Source organism: Schistocerca piceifrons, chromosome 8 (assembly GCF_021461385.2).
Source record: "Schistocerca piceifrons isolate TAMUIC-IGC-003096 chromosome 8, iqSchPice1.1, whole genome shotgun sequence".
NCBI lineage: Eukaryota > Metazoa > Arthropoda > Insecta > Orthoptera > Acrididae > Schistocerca > Schistocerca piceifrons.
In genome coordinates this window covers 334,574,737-334,597,656 of record NC_060145.1, presented here as the reverse complement: position 1 = coordinate 334,597,656, position 22,920 = coordinate 334,574,737, and the positions used below count along the sequence as shown (strand labels likewise).

Genomic DNA, 22,920 nt, shown 5'->3' with positions numbered 1-22,920 from the left:
TCTTTGATGATGAAGTAAACGGACAAACAAAAACTGAAATGGTAGCAAATTTGGACAGAGATAATATAGAAATGGAAGTGAGATATATTTCTTTTTGTGGAGAATTGGATGGACCATTATGTGGTAAGTTTAATATTATTCTGATTGCCATATATTTAATTCATTAATTTACATCTTCCAATTCACTCTCATCTCATTTTCAGAGAACACATTAGCAGACTTCATGTCGCACAACAGCTGTGGCCTGTTCTCTTGCCTGAAGATTATGGACACTAGTTCTATTCAAGAATTCTCTTCAACATGGATGAGCATCACTTCATATTCAGATGCTAAGAGGATAGTTAAGGATTTAAAAGCTGCTAATGTCTAAGGTGTATTAAATTAATGCAAGATTTTCATAGACTATTAACTGTAGACAAGAAGCAAAAGGAATCTGTATTGTGTAGTGTTCAAGAACATCGAAGACTGTATCCTGATTGCAGGGAAGAAACTCTGGAAAGAAAATATTCTCAGGAATACTAAACACATCTAGCCCCAAGAGTATTAAACACTCCCTAAAAAGCAAAAATATATTTTTGATTTTAGACAGTCATCTATAACTTTGACACTGACTAAAAGCTATAAAACTGAAAATTCCCAATATTAAAATTTTTTGCTCTAGTCAGCATGGGTCAACGTCATTGTATTGAGACGACATTTTTTTTCCAGAGTATATCTAATGAAGTAAAAAACATTTAATGAATGAGCATAAAATTTTTAGAGGGAAAAGAAAGAAAAATGGAGAGCAAAATAAGGGACACCCTATTGTCCTCACAATGAGAATTTCTTTAGTTATCAAGTAGCACTTTTGTTTATGTTCCAAAAAGATTAAAATGTTGTTGAGATGTACTAAAGGAATTTACTTTCAATATAGGTTACTATATTACTGCTCACTGACTGATGTAATAAATTATGGGGCATTTGAGACAACATATATTCCCTCTTACAACTAGTAAACAAATTCTGAAGGAAAGAGAGAAATATAAAAATTTGTACAAGTGTTCTTATTCAAATTATTTCATTAGCATTTTGTTTACATATGTACAGCTGATGTCACTGAACTTTCATTCATAATGAACTTATAACATTCTCAGAAGTTGGCATGCACTCACAGTTGAATAAACATAACACATTTCACAAGCATTCATCTTTTTTAGCACTCCAGTTTTTTTGTGTAATTATTTATTTTGACCATGAGTGGAAACTGCGAGATTCATTGTGAGGGTGACTGTAGTATGGAGAACATGGGGGAAATTACAAATGCCCTATCTTAAAGCTGCAAGATATGCAGCAGGAATAGCTTGATCAAAGAGCATGAAAGGTGATTTGTTGCCATTCAGTCACAGATGGAAGGAGTTACTGAGAATGAAGTCTAGCAATGGGTGGCTGAGAAATGGCGCCTTGTACTATGTCAGGATGGGGGTTAGGGGAAGATGAGGGGAAACAATCTGACAGTTTTGTTGTAAGTACCAGAAAGAGGTTCCAGCTGCCAGGCTTGACTGAAGAAAAGTATCAAGCAGAAGTATGAAATGTGCAGGAGACTTAAATGTTGAGGGAAACTAAACACGTCACTAATGGTAGAAAGAAAAAGTACTGCTGCTAAGTTGCAGTCATTGCAGAGGTGACTGTTACAGGTATACTTATAGACCTGTCCAAGGCTTTTGCGACTGCTGGCCATAAAATAATACCAAACTAGAAACATAGATAAAGAAGAACAGTTAATGAATGGTTCCAGTGATACCTGGAAAATAAGCCACAAAAGGTACAGATAGCCACCCTTCAGGTGATGATAAACATTTAGTGAAGCATTTTTCAAACCTAAAATATACTAACCTAGGTGTTCCTCAGGAGAGTATATTAAGACCGGTTTTATTCTTAAAAACAAAGCCTTTACAGACAATATAAGGCATGGAGAAAAAATCTCTTCGCATTCTGGTAAAATAGTGGCATATGCCCCTCTTTTATGCTTACCGTTGCTGCACTTGACCTGTCTTGAGTTGTACTTGGTTTTTATTTGCCTGCTAAATATGATTTTGTTGTTATGTTTAAAATGACCTGTTGTGGACACCAGTAAAATTTTGTGAGGTTGGAAAACTATTTAGTATTTATAGGAAAACTATTTTGTATTTATAGACTATGTTGTGTGTTGTGGATTTTTAACAGTGTCTACCTATGTTTTCTCATGCTCATTGGTGAAATGTGCCTGTTACTGCATTGCTATGACTCAGACATACTTTTCACTGCACATTTACATTTTCTGTATGCTGTTGGTAGTGGTTTATTTCAAAAACACAAACACAAACACACACACACACACACACACACACACACACACACAAAAGGGTTTAACTTTTACAAGCTTTCGGGGCAGTGACTCCTCCTTCTGGCAGAAGAGTTGAAGGGGAAGGAAGAGGGGTGAAGGAAAATGACTGAAGAGGTTTAGGGAAAGGGGTTGTTGTTGTTGTGGTCTTCAGTCCTGAGACTGGTTTGATGCAGCTCTCCATGCTACCCTGTCCTGTGCAAGCTTCTTCATCTCCCAGTACTTACTGTGTGGTGTCACCGCCAGACACCACACTTGCTAGGTGGTAGATTAAATCGGCCGCGGTCCATTTAGTACATGTCGGACCCGCGTGTCGCCACTGTGTGATCGCAGACCTAGCGCCACCACAAGGCAGGTCTCGTGATACGAACAAGCACTCGCCCCAGTTGTACGGACGACCTAGCTAGCGACTAGATGTACGAAGCCTTTCTCTCTCATTAGCCAAGAGACAGAATAGCCTTCAGCTAAGTTAATGGCTACGAACTAGCAAGGCGCCATTAGCCTTACAGTGATTGTAATTAAAGTCTCCTGTGTATCGTCAAGAGCGATGTACCACAATGATTGATTAAAGATAAGTATTAATCCAGCTACGTACTTTTCTTCATAGCATTAATTACGTAGCCTGTTCCAGTACTTCACGCCCGTCTGCGTTAGTCTAGCGTGCATTTTCAGCCATCTCGATCTACAAGGTGTTGGCCCAGCTGCCGACACATCATACTGCAACCTACATCCTTCTGAATCTGCTTAGTGTATTCATCTCTTGGTCTCCCTCTATGATTTTTACCCTCCACACTGCCCTCCAATGCTAAATTTGTGATCCCTTGATGCCTCAGAACATGTCCTACTAACCGGTCCTTTCTTTTTGTCAAGTTGTGCCACAAACTCCTCTTCTCCCCAATTCTATTCAATACTTCACCATTAGTTATGTGATCTACCCATCTAATCTTCAGCATTCTTCTGTAGCACCACATTTTGAAAGCTTCTATTCTCTTCTTGTCCAAACTATTTATCGTCCATGTTTCACTTCCATACATGGCTACACTCCATACAAATGCTTTCAGAAATGACTTCCTGACACTTAAATCTATACTCGATGTTAACAAAGGGGTACAGTTCAGAAAAGTCATCCAGAAACCAGGTCAGGGGAGGCTTACCAGACCTGGGGTCTGAGTGACTTTTCTAAACTTTGCTTTTCCTAAACTTCTCCAGTCGTTTTCCTTCACCCCTCTTCCTTCCCCTTCAACTCTTCTGCCAGAAGGAACCACTGACTCCAAAAGCTTGTAAAAGTTAAACCTTTTTGTGTGTGTGTTCCCCTGCAGCCACTTGGTGAGTAGATTTTTTACATATCCAATTACTGTTTAATCATTGTAAGATGACACCTGGATGAATGAAATAAATAAATAAATCATTGATGAGTTTTTTGTCCTGTGTATAGCTTTTTGTATGTGGTGATTTTCTTCTGTTGTTAATAAGCGATACAGATGATTACTGAGTTTTACGATCTGGAGGTCTGTTTCTATGACACTAGGGTGGTGGTTCCCTTCAACAATGTGAAGTGAGGTCAGAGTGCGATCTGCAAATGTGAAATCAGTGCTGTTGCTTCGCAATGCTCTTAAATGCTGTAAATACCTTTTTCTGAAATTTTTACATTTCTGTCCTACGTAGTGAATAACAATCTTTGCTGGTTAACTCTTGTGTACCTTCCTTCCTAAATTTATCTATGACAGTTTTGAATGTTTTTTTTTCTATAACATACTGTTCTATACATGATTATTGAACAAGAGTCCATTCATTTACCAAAGAAAAACAAATTAAGAACTCAATACAGCAATTTATATCAAGGATTAAGATTTGATAATAATTTGCCCAAGGAGATAAAAGAGACAACTAAAATACATTTATTTCAAAAAGCATTCAAAATGTACCTCTGAAATATTGTATACTACAAAATCGAAAATTCAAAAATTGGTTAGAAAACCCAGAGTAGGGGTTAACAAAAAAAGTAAAAAATCCTCTGTTACATGACAATGACATTCACAATACAACACTTTTCATAGGAAAAAAATTCGCACCAGATCTGTAAAGCATAATACTAATGCCTCACTATTTACTAGATCTCAGCATCTGACACAGGTTTTTAGAGAGGCAGAAGGGAAGATGTAATATAACAGAGGCATCACAGCAATGTTGTGGCCCCGAACTCATCTGCAGGTGTGTGATGTATGCAATGATTTCATTTTGAAAGACATATAACCATTAGTGAATAACTAGATTTTCCTTTATTTAAGGCAAACCTATGATGTTTATCGATAGTATGAAAGCAAAAGAAATGGCTGCCATCCTAGAGACGACTTTGCACTCAAACTAGAACAACATCATTAATTTCCTAGCAGCATTCTCCAAATTTGACACTTCTCTCATAAGAAATTAATGCCGTATTTGTTTAGGTATTCTATGGCCATCATGTAAGATGCCCACTACTGTGAACTTGCAGTAAGGCTATCAATCACTGAATAGTACTTCTTGCAAGGAACGAAAAATCAGAATAACAACATTTTGAACTATAAAATTCCTGGTGAAAATGAGAATACCCATAAATCTTAATAACCAGTAAGGAGAAGGGAAAGTGTCAGACATTGTCTGCTGGTAGGTATCACTCTAGCATTTGCCTGGAATGGTTTGGGTAACACACTGAGACACGATGAAAAAACTGAAATATCTGACATGCAGGTACAAAAATAAGGCTGCATTTTTTTGGGAACAACTTGAGCAGTTCATGACAGACACATGTTACTTTCACTCTGTCAAAAACATTTTCACATAGGAGAGAAAGTCATATACTGCACTGAACAGGTCATTCATTTTCTCATAACTATGGGCTTTTTACTTCAACAAACAAAACAATATTGACCTAGGAATTGAACACAAAGATACTCAGCTGAGAACTTGTAATGCCCACAAATGTCATTATTCAAAGAACTCCAGCATCTGTAACCCAAGATATCAATAACAGGGATAATTTGTAGATGAAACAGACTTTTAAAAAAATCATATGTTGATTACTACATGAATATCTTAAATCTTTGTCTGCCAGTTTGATACCTCAAATCAACTCACACTTCATATGGTTTGCAGTGTCAAATAGGTCCATGTCTATAAATGATGGTAGTGATCAAATGATAATGATAATAATAATAGCAAATCCATCTGTTTTATAAGCAGAGTTTTCCATGAGAATTATCTCAAGTCTGCCACACCTCACACTTCAGCGATGTTGTGGTTCTGAAGTCACAGCGACACAATACATCTGAGTCAAGGCATTTCTACACTAATATTACACGTAGCATACTGTCAGCCAGAAGTAGCAAACTAGTCAACAATTGACACACTGCCCTTCAGACTAAATAGTTTTTGGGTTTAGCCTTGTCTACAGCCCAATGAGCACAACTTATAAAAAGTGGTTCAGGGGCCAGACAGAAAGTCAGCACAATTTACAAAAATCATATGCAGAAGTATTTACAGATCTCATGATCATGGTGAAGCAACCCAGGTCTTGGTTATACAAGAAGATCCCCTTACTCTTATCTACTGTACATGGCTCACTGCTTCTGTGTCTAATGCCACTGTGTGTTTATTTATACTGTTGCACTTTAATAGTGTTATTGAAACAAATTAATAAATACATAAAAATAAAATAATGTTCTTTATTTTAAATTAGTGAGTGACTCCATGTTACTATTAAGACTTGAGCATATATTTTTGCTCAAATATATATAATCGGAAATAATTAGAGATAATTCTAATCCCTCACCGTTACACCGATAACTTTGCACCAAACTCTTTCTCCACGCTGTAACACATCATTTGCGTCATCTACTGCACTTTTGGAAATTTGGCTACGATGTATTAGCCCATTGTCACGACGCCCTGGTATAGTAACAAAAGCTCCATAGTTATGAACTGAGCGCACCTGCAAAGAGAAAACAGTGTATTATTAGTTATTTAATGTGTCCCACAATCAAGAAATGGTTTGATCTTTCTGAACAAACTATGAGGGAAACTCTACATTCTAAGAACTTTCTACCTCATGCACAATTAACTGGAACTGAAGTTGTTTCAGTGTGAGCAAACAAAGACTTATGTTAAAAGTTTCACTTCCAATGTATTAAGCATGACCTATTGATTCATTTTTACGAGGGACCAAACTTCAGTAGGGTATAATTTACATACGTCTTTATACCAATTTTGCATAAGATACTCTCTTGTGCATATAAAACTTACCATATTTGTACCATGGAGTAATTAAAAATATCACTTAATCACCATCAGGTATTTGTCACCTACAGCAAGATATGTGCCTCCTCTACACTTATTACACCTATTATGATCTTCAGGACCCCCCCCCTTCCATGAACCATGGTCCTTGCCGCTGGTGGGGAGGCTTGAGTGTCTCAGCGATACAGATGGCCGTACCGTAGGTGCAACCACAACGGAGGGGTATCTGTTGAGAGGCCAGACAAACGTGTGGTTCCTGAAGAGGGGCAGTAGCCTTTTCAGTAGTTGCAGGGGCAACAGTCTGGATGATTGACTGATCTGGCCTTGTAACACTAAACCAAAATGGCCTTGCTGTGCTGGTACTGCAAACGGCTGCAAGCAAGGGGAAACTACAGCTGTAATTTTTCTTGAGGGCATGCAGCTTTACTGTATGGTTAAATGATGATGGTGTTCTCTTGGGGAAAATATTCCCGAGGTAAAATAGTCCCCCATTTGGATCTCCGGGTGGGGACTACTCAGGAGGACGCCGTTATCAGGAGAAAGAAAACTGGCGTTCTATGGATCGGAGTGTGGAATGTCATTCCCTTAATCGGGCAGGTAGGTTAGAAAATTTAAAAAAGGGAAATGGATAGCTTGAAGTTACATATAGTGGGAATTAGTGAAGTTCGGTGGCACGAGGAACAAGACTTTTGGTCCGGTGAATACAGGGTTATAAATACAAAATCAAATAGGGGTAATGCAGGAGTAGGTTTAATAATGAATAAAAAACTAGGAGTGCAGGTAAGCTACTACAAACAGCATAGTAAACGCATTATTGTGGCCAAGATAGACACGAAGCCCATGCCTACTACAGTAGTACGGTAGAGCACTTGCCCCCGAAAGGCAAAGGTCCCAAGCTCGAGTCTCGGTCCGGCACACAGTTTTAATCTGCCAGGAAGTTACGGTAGTACAAGTTTATATGCCATGATGAAGAAATTGATGAAATGTATGATGAGATAAAAGAAATTATTCAGGTAGTGAAGGGAGATGAAAATTTAATAGTCATGGGTGACTGGAATTCAAGAGTAGGAAAAGGAAGAGAAGGAAACGTAGCAAGTGAATATGGGTTGGGGCTAAGAAATGAAAGAGGAAGCCGCCTGGTAGAATTTTGCACAGCGCATAACTTAATCATAGCTAACACTTGGTTCAAGAATCATAAAAGGAGGTTGTATACACGGAAGAATCCTGGAGATACTAGAAGGTATCAGATAGATTATATAATGGTAAGACAGAGATTTAGGAACCAGGTTTTAAATTGTAAGACATTTCCAGGGGAATATGTGGACTCTGACCACAATCTATTGGTTATGAACTGTAGATTAAAACTGAAGAAATTGCAAAAAGGTGGGAATTTTAGGAGATGGGACCTGGATAAACTGACAAAACCAGAGGTTATACAGAGTTTCAGGGAGAGCATAAGAGAGCAATTGACAGGAACGGGGGAAAGAAATACAGTCGAAGAAGAATGGGTAACTTTGAGGGATGAAGTAGTGAAGGCAGCAGAGGATCAAGTAGGTAAAAAGACAAGGGCTAGTAGAACTTCTTGGGTAACAGAAGAAATATTGCATTTACTTGATGAAAGGAGAAAATATAAAAATGCAGTAAATGAAGCAGGCAAAAAGGCTAAGCAGGGATGGCTAGAGGACAAATGTAAGGATGTACAGGCTTATCTCACTAGGGGTAAGATAGATACTGCCTACAGGAAAATTAAAGAGATCTTTGGAGAAAAGAGAACCACTTGTATGAATATCAAGAGCTCAGATGGAAACCCAGTTCTAAGCAAGGAAGGGAAAGCAGAAAGGTGGAAGGAGTATATAGAGGGTCTATACAAGGGCGATGTACTTGAGGACAATATTATGGAAATGGAAGAGGATGTAGATGAAGATGAAATGGGAGATATGATACTGCGTGAAGAGTTTGACAGAGCACTGAAAGACCTGAGTCGAAACAAGGCCCTGCGAGTAGACAACATTCCATTAGAACTATTGACGGCCTTGGGAGAGCCAGTCCTGACAAAACTCTCCCATCTGGTGAGCAAGATGTACGAGACAGGCGAAATACCCTCAGACTTCAAGAAGAATATAATAATTCCAATTCCAAAGAAAGCAGATGTTGACAGATGTGAAAATTACCGAACAATCAGTTTAATAAGCCACAGCTGCAAAATACTAACACGAATTCTTTACAGACGAATGGAAAAACTAGTAGAAGCCAACCTCGGGAAGATCAGCTTTGATTCCATAGACATATTGGAAAATGTGAGGCAATACTGACCCTACGACGTATCTTAGAAGCTAGATTAAGGAAAGGCAAACCTACATTTCTAGCATTTGTAGACTTAGAGAATGGGTTTGACAATGTTGACTGGAATACTCTCTTTCAAATTCTGAAGGTGGCAGAGGTAAAATACAGGGAGTGAAAGGCTATTTACAATTTGTACAGAAAGCAGATGGCATTTATAAGAGTCGAGGGGCATGAAAGGGAAGCAGTGGTTGGGAAGGGAGTGAGACAGGGTTGTAGCCTATCCCCGATGTTATTCAATCTTTATATTGAGCAAACAGTGAAGGAAACAAAAGAAAAATTTGGAGTTGGTATTAAAATCCATGGAGAAGTAATAAAAACTTTGAGGTTTGCCGATGACATTGTAATTCTGTCAGAGATAGCAAAGGACTTGGAAGAGCAGTTGAACGGAATGGACAGTGTCTTGAGAGGAGGGTATAAGATGAACATCAACAGAAGCAAAACGAGGATAATGGAATGTAGTCAAATTAAATCGGGTGATGCTGAGGGAATTAGATTAGGAAATGAGACACTTAAAGTAGTAAAGGAGTTTTGCTATTTGGGGAGCAAAATAACTGATGATGGTCGAAGTAGAGAGGATATAAAATGTAGACTGGCAATGGCAAGGAAAGCGTTTCTGAAGAAGAGAAATTTGTTAACATCGAATATAGATTTAAATGTCAGGAAGTCATTTCTGAAAGTATTTGTATGGAGTGTGGCCATGTATGGAAGTGAAACATGGATGATAAATAGTTTGGACAAGAACAAAATAGAAGCTTTCGAAATGTGGTGCTACAGAAGAATGCTGAAGATTAGATGAGTAGATCACATAACTAATGAGGAGGTATTGAATAGCATTGGGGAGAAGAGAAGTTTGTGGCACAACTTGACTAGAAGAAGGGATCGGTTCGTAGGACATGATGATAATAATAATAATAATAATAATAATAATAAAGATTTTATTGTCTTTAGGCCATTACAGCAATTGACAATGTCAAATGAAGCTACAATTTATAATACAGTGTGATAAGGTATTGACTACTGAAATATTTTAGCTTATATTACAATAAATGTACAGTGGGTCATCTGTTGGATTACTGCATTTTACAGTTGAAGAACTCATTGATATCGTAGAATGGGTGGGCAATAAACCATTCATGCAGTCTTTCTTTGAATGTGTGTTCAGGAAGATCCTGTATAGCATGTGGCAGCTTATTAAATAGTTCGTGCCCTGTGACTTCATAGCTATTTATTGATTTTGATAGTCTGTGGTAAGGCGTGTATATGTGTTTGATGCTTCTTGTGTTGTAACAATGTACATTTTCTCTACATTTCACATCTTCTTCGTAAAGATTAAGACATTGTATATATAGAGGTTTATTACTGTCATAATTTTTTGTTTAGTAAATAAGGGTTTTCAGTGAGCCTTTTGTGAAGAATTTGTAATTATCCTAATGGCTTTCTTCTGCAATAATAGGATGTCATGTATATGACTACAGTTACCTCACAAGATAATGCCATAGGATATTATACTTTGGAAAAATGCAAAATAAGATGATCTGATGTATGTTTCAGGTACACAATTTCTGAGTTGTCTTAATAAATAAATTACTCTAGATAGCTTACTACTAGTATAGTTTACATGTTGGCCCCAGGATAACTTTTAGTCTAAATAACTCCCAGGAATTTAACAGAACTAGGGTCATCAGATAGTGGCTTGTCTCTTAGAGTGAAGATTATCTGCTGAGTTTTATTTTCATTTAGCAGTAAAACCATTTGCTCTGAACCAATATGCTGCATGAGCGAGTGTATTTTCAGCACAGGTTTTAAGATCATTAAGATTGTTACTGCTATGAAGAAAAGTCGTATCATCTGCGTACAATACAGTGGTGGATCTAATAAACGAGGGGAGGTCATTGATCATTATCAGAAACAGAAAGGGCCCCAGTACAGACCCCTGAGGCACACCTACTTTAACATTTTCTATGTTTGACATTTCCTTACCAACACAAACTACCTGTTTATGGTTGTTGAGATAAGCCTTTAATAGTCTGAGACTGTTTCCTTTGATGCCGTAGATTTCTAGTTTCTCTAGTAGTGGTGTGTGCTCAACACAGTCGAAGGCCTTGCTTAGGTCACAGAATGAGACCTGAGCAAAGCCTTTGTTCTCAAAAACTTTGAGGATGTAACTGAATGGTTCAAATAGCTCTGAGCACTATGGGACTCAACTTCTGAGGTCATCAGTCCCATAGAACTACTTAAACCTAACTAACCTAAGGACACCACACACATCCATGCCCGAGGCAGGATGCGAACCTGCGACCGTAGTGCTCGTGCGGTTCCAGACTGTAGCGCCTAGAACCGCTCGGCCACTCCGGCCGGCGATGTAACTGACTACCGTGTTGATTGCATCAGTGGTCGACAGATTCTTCCTAAACCCGTATTGTGTAGCATTAATTATTCCTAGATTCTCAAAGTGAGATGATAATTGTTGGTACATGATGCATTCTATTACCTTGGAGAATGCGGGTACGATTGAAATAGGCCTGTAACTAGATGGAGAGTCTTTATCTCCCTTTTTGTATACTGGGACGATCCTAGACAGTTTTAACTCATCAGGAAAATATCCCTCAAGTAAGCACTTGTTTATGCAATGGGTTAAAGGGTACAGAATGCAGTCACACACTTTTTTTAGCAGGTTGCATGATATGCCATATATATCTAAGCTATCAGATGATTTCAGTTGTTTTATGGCCCCTTGTACATATCTAGGCGATACTTCGGAGAAGGTTAGCATGCTTGTATTTAGTGACTGTCTACCCCAATTTTGGGAGAGTAACTCTGATGGACTAATGTCTGGTTTGATAATTGCGTCTCCTATTTCTTTCACTGAATTAATAAAAAACTCATTGAGTGTTTGTGGTGGGATATTAATTTTGTCTTTTTTAGTATCTGTGGCAGCACTGTTAATTACTTTCCAAGCAGTTTTGCATTTATTGGTGGAATTATGTATGCTGTTGGCACTGTAGGTTTTTTTGGCTTGCAGGATGGCTTTTTTGTATTCATTCCTGCATTCCACATAGGCTGATATGGCACAGTCAGACTTCATACTATCGTATATGTTGTACAGTAACAAAACTTGTTTCTTTAGATCTGTCAGCTGTTTAGTGTACCATATATTTTGTCTGTTTTGAGATCTGGATTTGTGGCTGCTGTCCATTATTTTGATTTTCTTTATGGGAATACTATGGTTAAATAGGGTCAAGAATGCATTAAAAAATCTATCAAATATTATTTTGGCTGGCAGGTCATTACTTGATGTGTAATGTCCATCGACACTACAATGGCCAAACCAGTCTCTGTCAGCAAGGGAATTACGAAATGTGTAATTTTATCCTCAGTTACGGGTCTGGTAATCACACCTGTTGGGACAGGTCTGTTTGTATTGCTCCTATTGAGGGGAATTTTACTTGCATAATTTAGAGATACGGAGTCATGGTCAGAGAATGGGAACACTACAACTTCGCATGTGTTTTCAGTGGTCTTGAAGTTTACAAAGATGTTATCTAAACATGCTTTGTTTCTTGTGGGCCTGTTATTAACATGATGTAAGTTGTATTGTCTTAGTAAGTTTTCCAGATCTGCAACACTACACTTACATTTAGTAACATCAAAATCAGCATTCAAATCACCTCCTATTGCAATATCATAGTGTAGCCATTTAATATTACTTAATTCACTCAATAGCATGTCCATTTTTTCTAAAAATATGTTAATGCTTCCCTTTGGTGATCTGTACATGGATACTACTATTATCTTATGACTATTAATGATTATAGCCGTAACTTCAAAGTGCTGTTCATCACACAAGGAATTTAGGTCTAGTTTGGTTATTGTACAATTGAGTGACTGGTTGGAATAAATTGCCACACCACCTCTAATGTGCTCTTTCCCACAGTAGCTATTTACTATACTAAAACTGTCAAATTTGGCAACTGCAAGTTCATTCTCATTAGCCCAATGTTCACTCAGACAAAAAATATCTTTCAGTCCTTGAACGTTAAGGTAACATATTTTAAGATCCATGCTCTTATTGCTTACACACTGAACACTATGGTGATGGGTTTTCAAACCTTTTTCAGGGTTTATCTTTTTGATTTCTGCCTCTTGTTGCCTTTTACTAAAAAATTGTTCACTTGGAGTGGTAGCACATCTACTGTTGTATGCCTACCCTTCCCTCCTTGTGATGATATTGTAGATGGGGCTGTTACTACAGGAATCGATGGAACTGCTGTTATGGTGTGTGGAGGCACTGTTGTGGCATCTGGTGACTGAGGAGATAAGGTGGTTGCTTCTTCTTCTGCTGCTGTTGAATCTTGCTGATGAAGTGTGATAGGTACTGCTGCTGCTGCTGCTGCTGCTGTAGGCATTGTTGTGGCAACTGGTGACAGTGGAGATTTGGATGTTGCTTCATCTTCTGCTGCTGTTGAATCCTGTAGATGAAGTGTGGTAGGTACTGCTGCTGCAGCGTTTGTTGTGTGTGTAGCTACAATTGCTGCTTCCACCTCTACTCCTGCAATAGAAGTAACCATTTCTTCAGGCTCTGCTTGCGTCAAGCAAGGAACTGGAAGAGCAGCAATTACTTCTTGGTTGTCAGATGCTTTCAGTATCATGCTGATGTTTTGACACAGAATCTTCTTGCCTCTGTTATTAAGGTGCATGCCATGTCTCGTGTAACAGTCTCTTTGCATGGAGTCCATACTTACAAAATATGCATTTTGGTAGGCCCTGCAAATCTTTGAGTATTGCCTGTTTGCTTTTATGATTTCCACGTTCACGACCATTCCGAAAGGTCATGCCTATGTGGAATTCCGACTACAAAAACTGATCTCTCTTCTGTTGAATTTAGTATTGCCTTAAGGTTTTGTGTTGCACTGTGGAGGTCGTTTTTATATACATTATTGGCTCCGGCTATGGCGACAATATGTTGATCATTTTCAGTTTCTATGTTTCTAATGAGTTCTTGGATGGGTGCACCTGGTGTGACAATACTAGTTGCTTGTATACAATGACTGTAACAGTGTTCTGAGGCATCAAGGGATCACCAATTTAGTATTGGAGGGCAGCGTGGAAGGTAAAAATCATAGAGGGAGACCAAGAGATGAATACACTAAGCAGATTCAAAAGGATGTAGGTTGCAGTATGTACTGGGAGATGAAGAATCTTGCACAGGATAGAGTAGCATGGAGAGCTGCATCAAATCAGTCTCAGGACTGAAGACCACCACCACCACCACAACAACAACAACAACAACAACAACAACACAAATTAAACAGTGTGTACAATTACTTGGAGTTCAGCTGCATACAGGGGCAGCGGAAAGGGGGGAGGGGCTATGAGTGTTATAGCCCCCCCCCCCCCCCCCATGGAGTATCATATTACACTGAATAAAATGACTTAAGAAATCAGCGAATATATTACTCCAACAGATGCAATCTTTTTTTTATAATTATGTAGCAATATAGGTTGCAATGTATTTCAAACACATTTTAACAAAAGAATAAGAGTGGTGAATAGCTTACTACCTAAACCAATAAATATCATTTAACTTAAAATACACATCTTATTATTTATCAATACCCATTTTTTACCCTTAATTCCAAAACAGTTACCAAAACTACTTTAAACAACACCAAATTTTACCACTTTGTCAGCAGAGGATCCCAACTCTCCTTTTGTTAAGCCATATTCCATTCCCCCAAACCCCCTGACTGACTTCTGGAATTGCCCCTGGCTGCATAACAACTTAAAATAGAGTAAACGTTTAGACTAATAAAGCAATTCAGTTCACTTTACTTGTAACGGCCCATTTTGATCACACAAATATTACAATTCACAATCATCAGTTTCAGCTACTGCAATCTTCAGATCAGTTACAAGTAGAAAACAGTAATGTAACCAAGTTCACTTAGCTGAAGCAAAATCTATAACAGGCTTAGTGATACATAAGAAAAATAAAAGATATTTACATGATTTACAGCCATGCATACCAGTCATACATCCCATAAAATATTCTGATGTAGGTATAAATATCAAATCCCATATATGTAGGTACATAGTAAGTGCTGGTGATGGCCTGGATGTGTCCAGCTGAGGGCACTATAGCAATGGTAGACAAGTAACCAGTGTTGTACATTTAATAATTAAAATGCAGTGTGCATAGTCATTAATTAAAATTACTTCATATGGCAAAATGAGCATCTGACAGTAAAACATGAACTGCCATACAATATGTGGAATCAGATCAATACTGAAACTCCACATAAAAAATATGATACACAATAATGGGAATCTCCCAGCCTGGCAAAGTAAACAAGACACAACTATGTAAATGTCAGAATAAAAAGTTTAAAAGTAACATCAGACTTATGAATTGACACCTTTCAGTATGACAAAACAATGAAACATAGCTGCAACTGTAGGGAAATTAACAAAACAGTGGCTATTAATCAAAATCTCGAAAGTCGATGACACATTTGGAGTGTATACTCTGTGTGAAGTTCTTATTTTCCTATGGTGGAGCTTGCGGAAGAAGTTCCACTCTCCTCGCTGCTGGTGTTTGATGCACACAACTGCCTGCCAAACTGCTGCAATGCTTGACACTGCTCAGACTAGTAGTTTTTTGAATACATCAAAATAAGCATCCAAGTTAAACTCATTCTGTTCATTCAGCAGTAATCCCGGTTGCAGTTGTGTGCGTACATAAATTTCCATTTGTTTGAGTAGATTCAGTAACTGCCCTTTTGATGCCTTATGCAACACTTCCATATCATCCTCTATGTTGCTGCCACATGTTTTTCTTTATCCAAATGTTTACTGAAAGTGTTCTTATTTTGGCTATTGTATGCTCTCAAAACAAGTCATGCAATTATTTCTCATCTGACCAATATAAAATTTGCCACAGTCTTGAAAATTGATCTAGTAGATTCCAGATTCTAAGTATTTGTTGCCGTTGTCACCAACCTTGTGGTGTAGCCTAGAACCAATTGTACCTTTCGTTTGAAATCCCATTTTTATTTTCATTTTTTAGTTTGTTATAAAGGTTCATTACATACCTGTTTGCTCTGGCTACTTGTTTAATCATATTTAACTTTTCCATTTCATCTTAGGGTTGAGTGGTAGTTTTACAATCCTGTTGATCATGGCTCTGAAGTATGCCTATTTATGCCTCGTAGACAGATAGGTTTTCACATTTATAATCATGTCAGTAGCCTTTGTCTTCCTAAATATGGTAATCTTATGCCTTCCATCTCTTTTAGTTAATCTACAATCCAAAAAACATATACTTCCTTCTACTGTGAATGTAAATTTTTCATGCATCCCACCATTCTTGCTGCTACCTCAAGTATTTCTATTTTAGTCACCTTTACACAGTAGTATGAATTTGTCTACATAACGTCTGTAACAGTTTTTTTTTTCCTTTTTTTCCCCATTGTCAGGACTTTGTTCAAAAATCTTATTTTCTAGCTCATTTATGAAGATCTCAACTTAAGTATCTGATGAATTGTTGCCCATTGTGAGTCCAACCTTTTGACTTTTCTCTATTACAGACTTTATGTCTTCAATTGATAAATTCAGTCCACAATGTTTTCTTCTTAGAACTCTCTCTCACTGTGTTGACCCAAACGTAAGGATGTTGCTTTATTTAGGATATTTTCATTCCTAGTTATTTTATGGAATTATCTAGTGGGGAAAGCACTTAAAGTAAATAAACTGTTTATTCAGCAGAAGCAAGCAGTAAGAATATTGTGTAAAGTAAATAAGCATATATCTAGGAGAGACCTTTTTTAAGAATCTTGTAATTCCTACTCCCATTTTCCGGTACATAGTTTTTGTTGCTGGCTATTTTTTTTAAAAAAATCAAGTGAACTGCAATTTGCACAACCACAATACAAGGTACAGAGTTATGCACTTTGGTACAAAGGTACTCAAATTCCCATCCCACATAAAGCAATAAATTGAGAATATCTAGTAATTCAAAATAAAATTAAAAACATACTCCATTAACCATCACTCCTACTATTGCAAGATTATCTATATTTAGGAATGGAAAACTTCTGCTATCTACATGGCAAGTAGCAATGCTCATTGTGAAGTCACATGAGTAATAGAAATTTACCATAAACACACCTCTTTTGACACAGATGTAGGAAATTATTTCCTTTCATAAATGTCAATCCGATTAAACAGTGGAAAATCCAGGATGGAATAATGACAGTATTAGGGAAAGGATAAATTTCTACTCACTGCAGCGCAGATTTTGAGTTGAAAATAGGCACAACAAAAAGACTGTGAAACATGAGCTTTCGACCAACAACTCCTACTTCTGAATTAGACAAAACACACAAACACAACTCACACACACATGACCACTGCCTCTGGCTGCTGAGGCCATATTGAGAGCAGCTGTGCTTGATGAGAGAAGCAATGTAGGTGATAAGGTTAAGGATGAGGCTGGGGAATGGAGGGGGGGATACAAGATAGGGGTGGCCGACAGGAAATTGCTGCTTCTGGGAACATAAAGGAAAGAGGCGGAGAGAAAGTAGAGCAGTTATGTGCAGTTGGAAGATTAGACTGAAGGCAAGGGAAGGTGGGGGGAGCAAAAAAGGCGAGAAATAAAGAGATTGGGGTTGTGTTTGTGGAATAGACGGCCATGTAGTGCTGGAGTTGGAACATGGAAGGGGATACGTGGGTGAAGGACAATGAGTAATGAAATTTGAGGCCAGGAGGGTTACGGGAACATAGAACACATTGCAGAGAGAGTTCCCACTTGTGCAATTCAGAAAAGATGGTGTTGGCAGGAATGATCCAGATGGCACAGGCTGTGAAGCAGTCATTAAAATGAAGAACGTTACATTGGGCAGCGGGCTTCAGCAACTGGGTGGTCCAGCTGTTTCTTGGTTACAGTTTATCAGTGGCCCTCATGCAGATAGACAGCTTGTTAGTTATCATGCTCACATAGAATGCAGCTTAGTTTGTTGATCACATGATTGCTTTCACAGGTAGTCCTGCCTATGATGGGACAGATGATGTTTGTGATCAGACAGGAGTAGGTGGTTCCGGGAGGGTGTAGGGGACAGGCCCTGCACCTAGGTCTATTATAGGGATGTGAGCCACAAGGCAAGGAATTAAGAGCAGGGATTGTGTAGGAATGGATGAGGACATAGTGTAGGTTCGGTGGGCAGTGGAATACCAATGTGGGCGGGGTAGGAAGGATAATGGGTAGGAAATTCCTCATCTCAGGGCATGCTGAGAGATAGTCGAACCCCTGGTGGAGACTGTGTTCATTTGCTCCAGTCATGGGTGGTACTGAGTCACAACGGGAATGTTCCTCTGTGGCCAGACAGTGGGTCCTTGGGAGGTGAGGGATGACTGGAGAATAAGGCTTGGGAGATCTGTTTCTATACATGCTTGGGAGGGTAATTACAGTCTGCTCGGTGAGCCTTTGGTATATTACGAGGGAGACTACTCATCACTACAGATTAGACGGCGACAGATGGCTAGGCTGCATGGAAGAGACTTCTTGATATGTAATTGGTGGGAGCTGCCGAAGTAGAGGTATTGCTGGTGGCTGACAGATTTCTTAAGGATGAAGGTTGTGACATAGCTACCTTTGAGGTGGGGTTCAACATCATGGAAGGTGGCTTGTTGGCTTGAAGAGGACCAAGTGAAGCAAATGGAGGAGATGTTGAGGCTCTGTAGGAATGTGGATAGGGTGTCCTGACCATCTACCCAGATCATGAAGATGTCAGCAATGAATCTGAACCAGGTGAGGGGTTTAGGATTCTGGGTGGTTATAAAGGATTTCTCTAGATAGCCCATTAATAAGCTGGCACAGGATGGTGCCATGCATAGGCCCACTGCCGTACCCCAATTTGTTTGTAGGTGATGTCTTCCATAGAAGTAACTATGGGTGAGGATATAGATGGTCATGGTAACCAGGAAGGAGGGTTGTAGGTTTGGAATCCATTGGATGTAGGGAAAGACAGTGTTCAATAACAGCAAGACCATGGGTATTAGGGTGTTAGTGTAAAGGGAGGTAGCATCAGTAGTGATGGGCAGGGCACCATGTGGTAAAGGAACAGGAACAGTGGATAGTTGGTTGAGGAAATGGTTGGTATCTTTTATATAGGTGGGTAATAGGCTGAAAGTGGTGTCCTACGAGAACAGATATTCTCTCAATGAAGGCACAGTAACTGACCACAACAAGGTGTCCTAGGTGGTTGGGCTTACGGACTTTAGAAGCATGTACAAGGTAGGAGTGCAGGGAGTGGTAGGTGTTAGGAGGGAGACAGACTCCAGCGAGAGGTTCTGGGATGGGCCTAAGGATTTGAGAAGAGACCGTAGATCCTGGTGGATTTCTGGAATGGGGTCACACTGGCAGGGCTTGTAGGTCATGAATATGGCAGTCTTTGCAGTTCAAAACAACAGTGGTGGAGCCTTTGTCAGCAGGAATGATTATCAGGTTGGCATAAGTTTTTAGATAGTGATTTGTGGTTCTTTCTGCATATGTAAGGTTAACTTGCATGTTGAGATATTTGGGGAATGACGGTGAGACAGGTTTGAGTTTAAGAAATTCTGGAAAGTTAACAATGGTTGATTTAGGGGGAAGTGGGAGAGGATCATGGTTGGATGGAGGAGTGAAATGAGTCAGGCAGCGTTCAACATTGGTCTTTGGTTGGTTGGTGGTGAAAAAATATTTCCACTGTAGGGACTGGGAGAAGGAGAAAATGTATTTAACAAGTCCTGTATGACTGAATTTGGGAGTGGGACAAAAGCCGAGGCTTAAGGAAAGGACTGATATCTCTATGGTGTTAAGGCTTTGGAAGAAAGGGTCATGACAGTGTTTCAGGCCTCTTTAGGTTTTGTGTTGTGTGTGGCGGTGAGATGAAGTTTTTCAGCGTGGAGTAAATATAGAAGGTCTGTGAGGCAGGGTTTGTCAGCTATGAGGGAATGTGGGTAAAATTTGGAGGTTGCTGTAGAGATGGTGGATAGTGGTACTCCAAGGCGGAAGTAGGAGGTAAACATGTTGGACAGCTTTTTTAGGTGGCATTATGCATGCTGCTCTAGTTCCTGGAGGACAAGAGTTTCAATGTGTGAGATGGGATCCAGGAATTTGGAATTGCATAGCAGGAGAATTTTGCAGATGGAGAGGAGGTTTGCAAAAACAATTTAGACCTGATTGACATGTTTTGCAGGACTATGTTGGTGAGTGTTATGGACTGGTGAAATCTGAACAGATGGAGGTCATGAATGAAATTTTCACTCTGCAGCGGAGTGTGTGCAGATATGAAACTTCCTGGCACATTAAAACTGTGTGCCAGACTGAGACTTGAACTCGGGACCTTTGCCTCTGGCAGGCAAGTGCTCTACCAACTGAGCTACCCAAGCACGACTCACACCCTGTCCTCACAGCTTTAATGCCACCAGTACCTCGTCTCCTACCTCCCAAACTTTGCAGACGCTCTCCTGCATACCTTGCAGAACTAGCACTCCTGGAAGAAAGGATATTGCAGAGACATGACTTAGCCACAGCCTAGGGGATTTTTCCAGAATGAGATTTTCACTCTACAGCGGAGTGTGCGCTGATATGAAACTTCCCGGCAGATTAAAACTGTGTGCCGGACCGAGACTCGAACTCGGGACCTTTGCCTTTCGCGGGCAAGTGCTCTATCAAATGAGCTACCCAAGCACGACTCACGCCCCGTCCTCACAGCTTTAATGTCACCAGTACCTCGTCTCCTATCTTCCAAACTTCGCAGAAGCTCTCCTGCATACCTTGCAGAACTAGCACTCTTGGAAGAAAGGATATTGTGGAGACATGGCTTAGCCACAGCCTAGGGGATGTTTCCAGAGTGAAATTTTCACTCTGCAGCAGAGTGTGTGCTGATATGAAACTTCCTGGAAGATTAAAACTGTTTAATGAATTTGGTAAGAAGGCTTCAGTCTTCGTGCAGCCACGCGAGCAACAGCATTGGACTGCTCACACAGAAGATGCCACAATATTACAGGAGGAGAAGGCGTCATCACCGTACAGTAGAGCACTTGCCCGTGAAAGGCAAAGGTCCTGAGTTAGAGTCTCGGTCTGGCACACAGATTTTATCTGCCAGGAAGTTTCAGATGGAGGTCATTGTGGAAGGAGGGGTTCCAGTTGGAGATGGGAAATTTGATGGTGAGGCCATTTGGACAGATTCCATGAGCTAACCAACAATGCAGGAATAGTATGTGGAACTGGGTTCTGGCTAGGGATAAGGGAACTTTTCTGTACTGGTGCAGGTAGAAGGGGTAAGGAACCATGATGGAGTATAAAAACAAATAAAAATACGCAACAAAGAAATATGTGTGAAGAAATATGTGTGAAAAAATTTGCAAGAAACACCAAAACACATGAAAAACTGCAAGAAGGGTAGAATGGATGAGGTGTGGGCAAACAAGATGTAATCTGATGGAGTAGGCCGATAGTGAAAGGCGAAAACCCACTGAAATCGATGAGAAAACACAATGAGATCAAAGAAGACCTCTCACTGTGCCCTGAAATGAGGAATGTCCTACCCACTATCCTTCTTATCCCTCCCATAGTGGTATTCTGCCACCCACCGAACCCACACAACATCCTCATCCATCGCTACGCAACCCTGCCCCCAACCCCTTGCCTGTCTCATGGCTCATATACCTGTAATAAACCTAGATGCAAAACCTACCTCAAACATCCTCCCACTACCAACTACTCCAGTCCGGTCACAATCATCATCTATCCCATCAAAGGCAAAGCTACATGTGAAACCTGTCATGTGATCTACAAGCTAAGCTGCAACAACTGTGTTGCGTTCTATGTAGGCATACCAACCAACAATCTGTCTTTCCACGTGAATAGCCACCAACAAATTGCAACCAAGAAACAGCTACTGAGCATGCTGTCCAACACAAAGTTTTTCGCAGCCTGTGCCATCTGGATCTTTCCTACCAACAACAGCTTTTTTGCACTGCACAGGTGGAAACTCTTCCTGCAATGTATCCCATGTTCCCATAATCCTTCTGGCCTCAACCTGCATTAGTCATTAGTCATTGTCCTTCCCCCACCTATCCCCTTCACTGTTCCCACTCCAGCATTACATGGGCCTCTATTCCACCAATGCACCCCCGTATTTTACTTCACTTCTTTTCCACTACCCTGTCTTCTGTCCAATCTCCCAACTAGACCTAGCTGCCCTATCCTCTCTCTATGCCATCCCTGTATGCTCCCACAAGCAGCACTTTACCGTCTCCCACCCTTACTCTGCTACTGCTATCCCTACCCTTCCCACCCAAGCCTCCTCCTTAACCCCACCACTCAGCCTGCTTCTCCCATCATGTGCAGCTGCTCGCAGCCTGGCCTCAGTAGCCCGAGACAGTGCTCATGCATGTGTGTGAGTTGTATTTGCATGAGTGTGTTCGTGTATGTTGTCTAATTCAGAAGAAGTTCTTTTTGGCCGAAAAGTTATGCTTGACAATGATTTTGTTGTTCCCATCTGTGACTCAGCATTTCTGCTATATGTTTAGTACCAGTCTATTCTTTCCATAATATTGTCACCAATCCAAGTAAATATATATTAAGCTACCCAGAGTAGATTTACAGCTGCTACTTAATATGAGTGAGCAAATAGTAGGTTTTTTTTCCCCCAAAGCACAGAGTTCCTGGTAGCTTACTATGTTAGTGGTGGTGGTGGTGGTTGTGGGGATGTTTAAGAGGGACTAAACAGCGAAGGTCATCAGTCCCCCATTCCAAAAAAAAAACAGGCGAGACATAAAGTTGCGGAGCAGATAAAACCCCAAGGGGAAGGAGACTTACTCCCCCCCCCCCCCAGGCACTAAAGAACACAAATTAGGCAATGACCACTACAGAAAAGAAGAGTACAGAAAGAAATAGA

General features: G+C 39.8%; 1 protein-coding gene across 4 annotated transcripts in view; it reads right to left on the bottom strand.

The window, feature by feature from the left end:
- The window catches only part of LOC124711271 (nucleolar protein of 40 kDa-like), a 67,045-nt gene that overhangs the window by 16,326 nt on the left and 27,799 nt on the right, over positions 1 to 22,920 (bottom strand). For all 4 annotated transcript variants that reach the window (XM_047241255.1, XM_047241252.1, XM_047241254.1 and 1 more), the window contains exon 2: positions 6,171 to 6,329. In XM_047241255.1, coding sequence (XP_047097211.1) covers positions 6,171 to 6,329 — 159 coding nt within the window. The remainder of the gene's footprint in view (positions 1 to 6,170; positions 6,330 to 22,920) is intronic.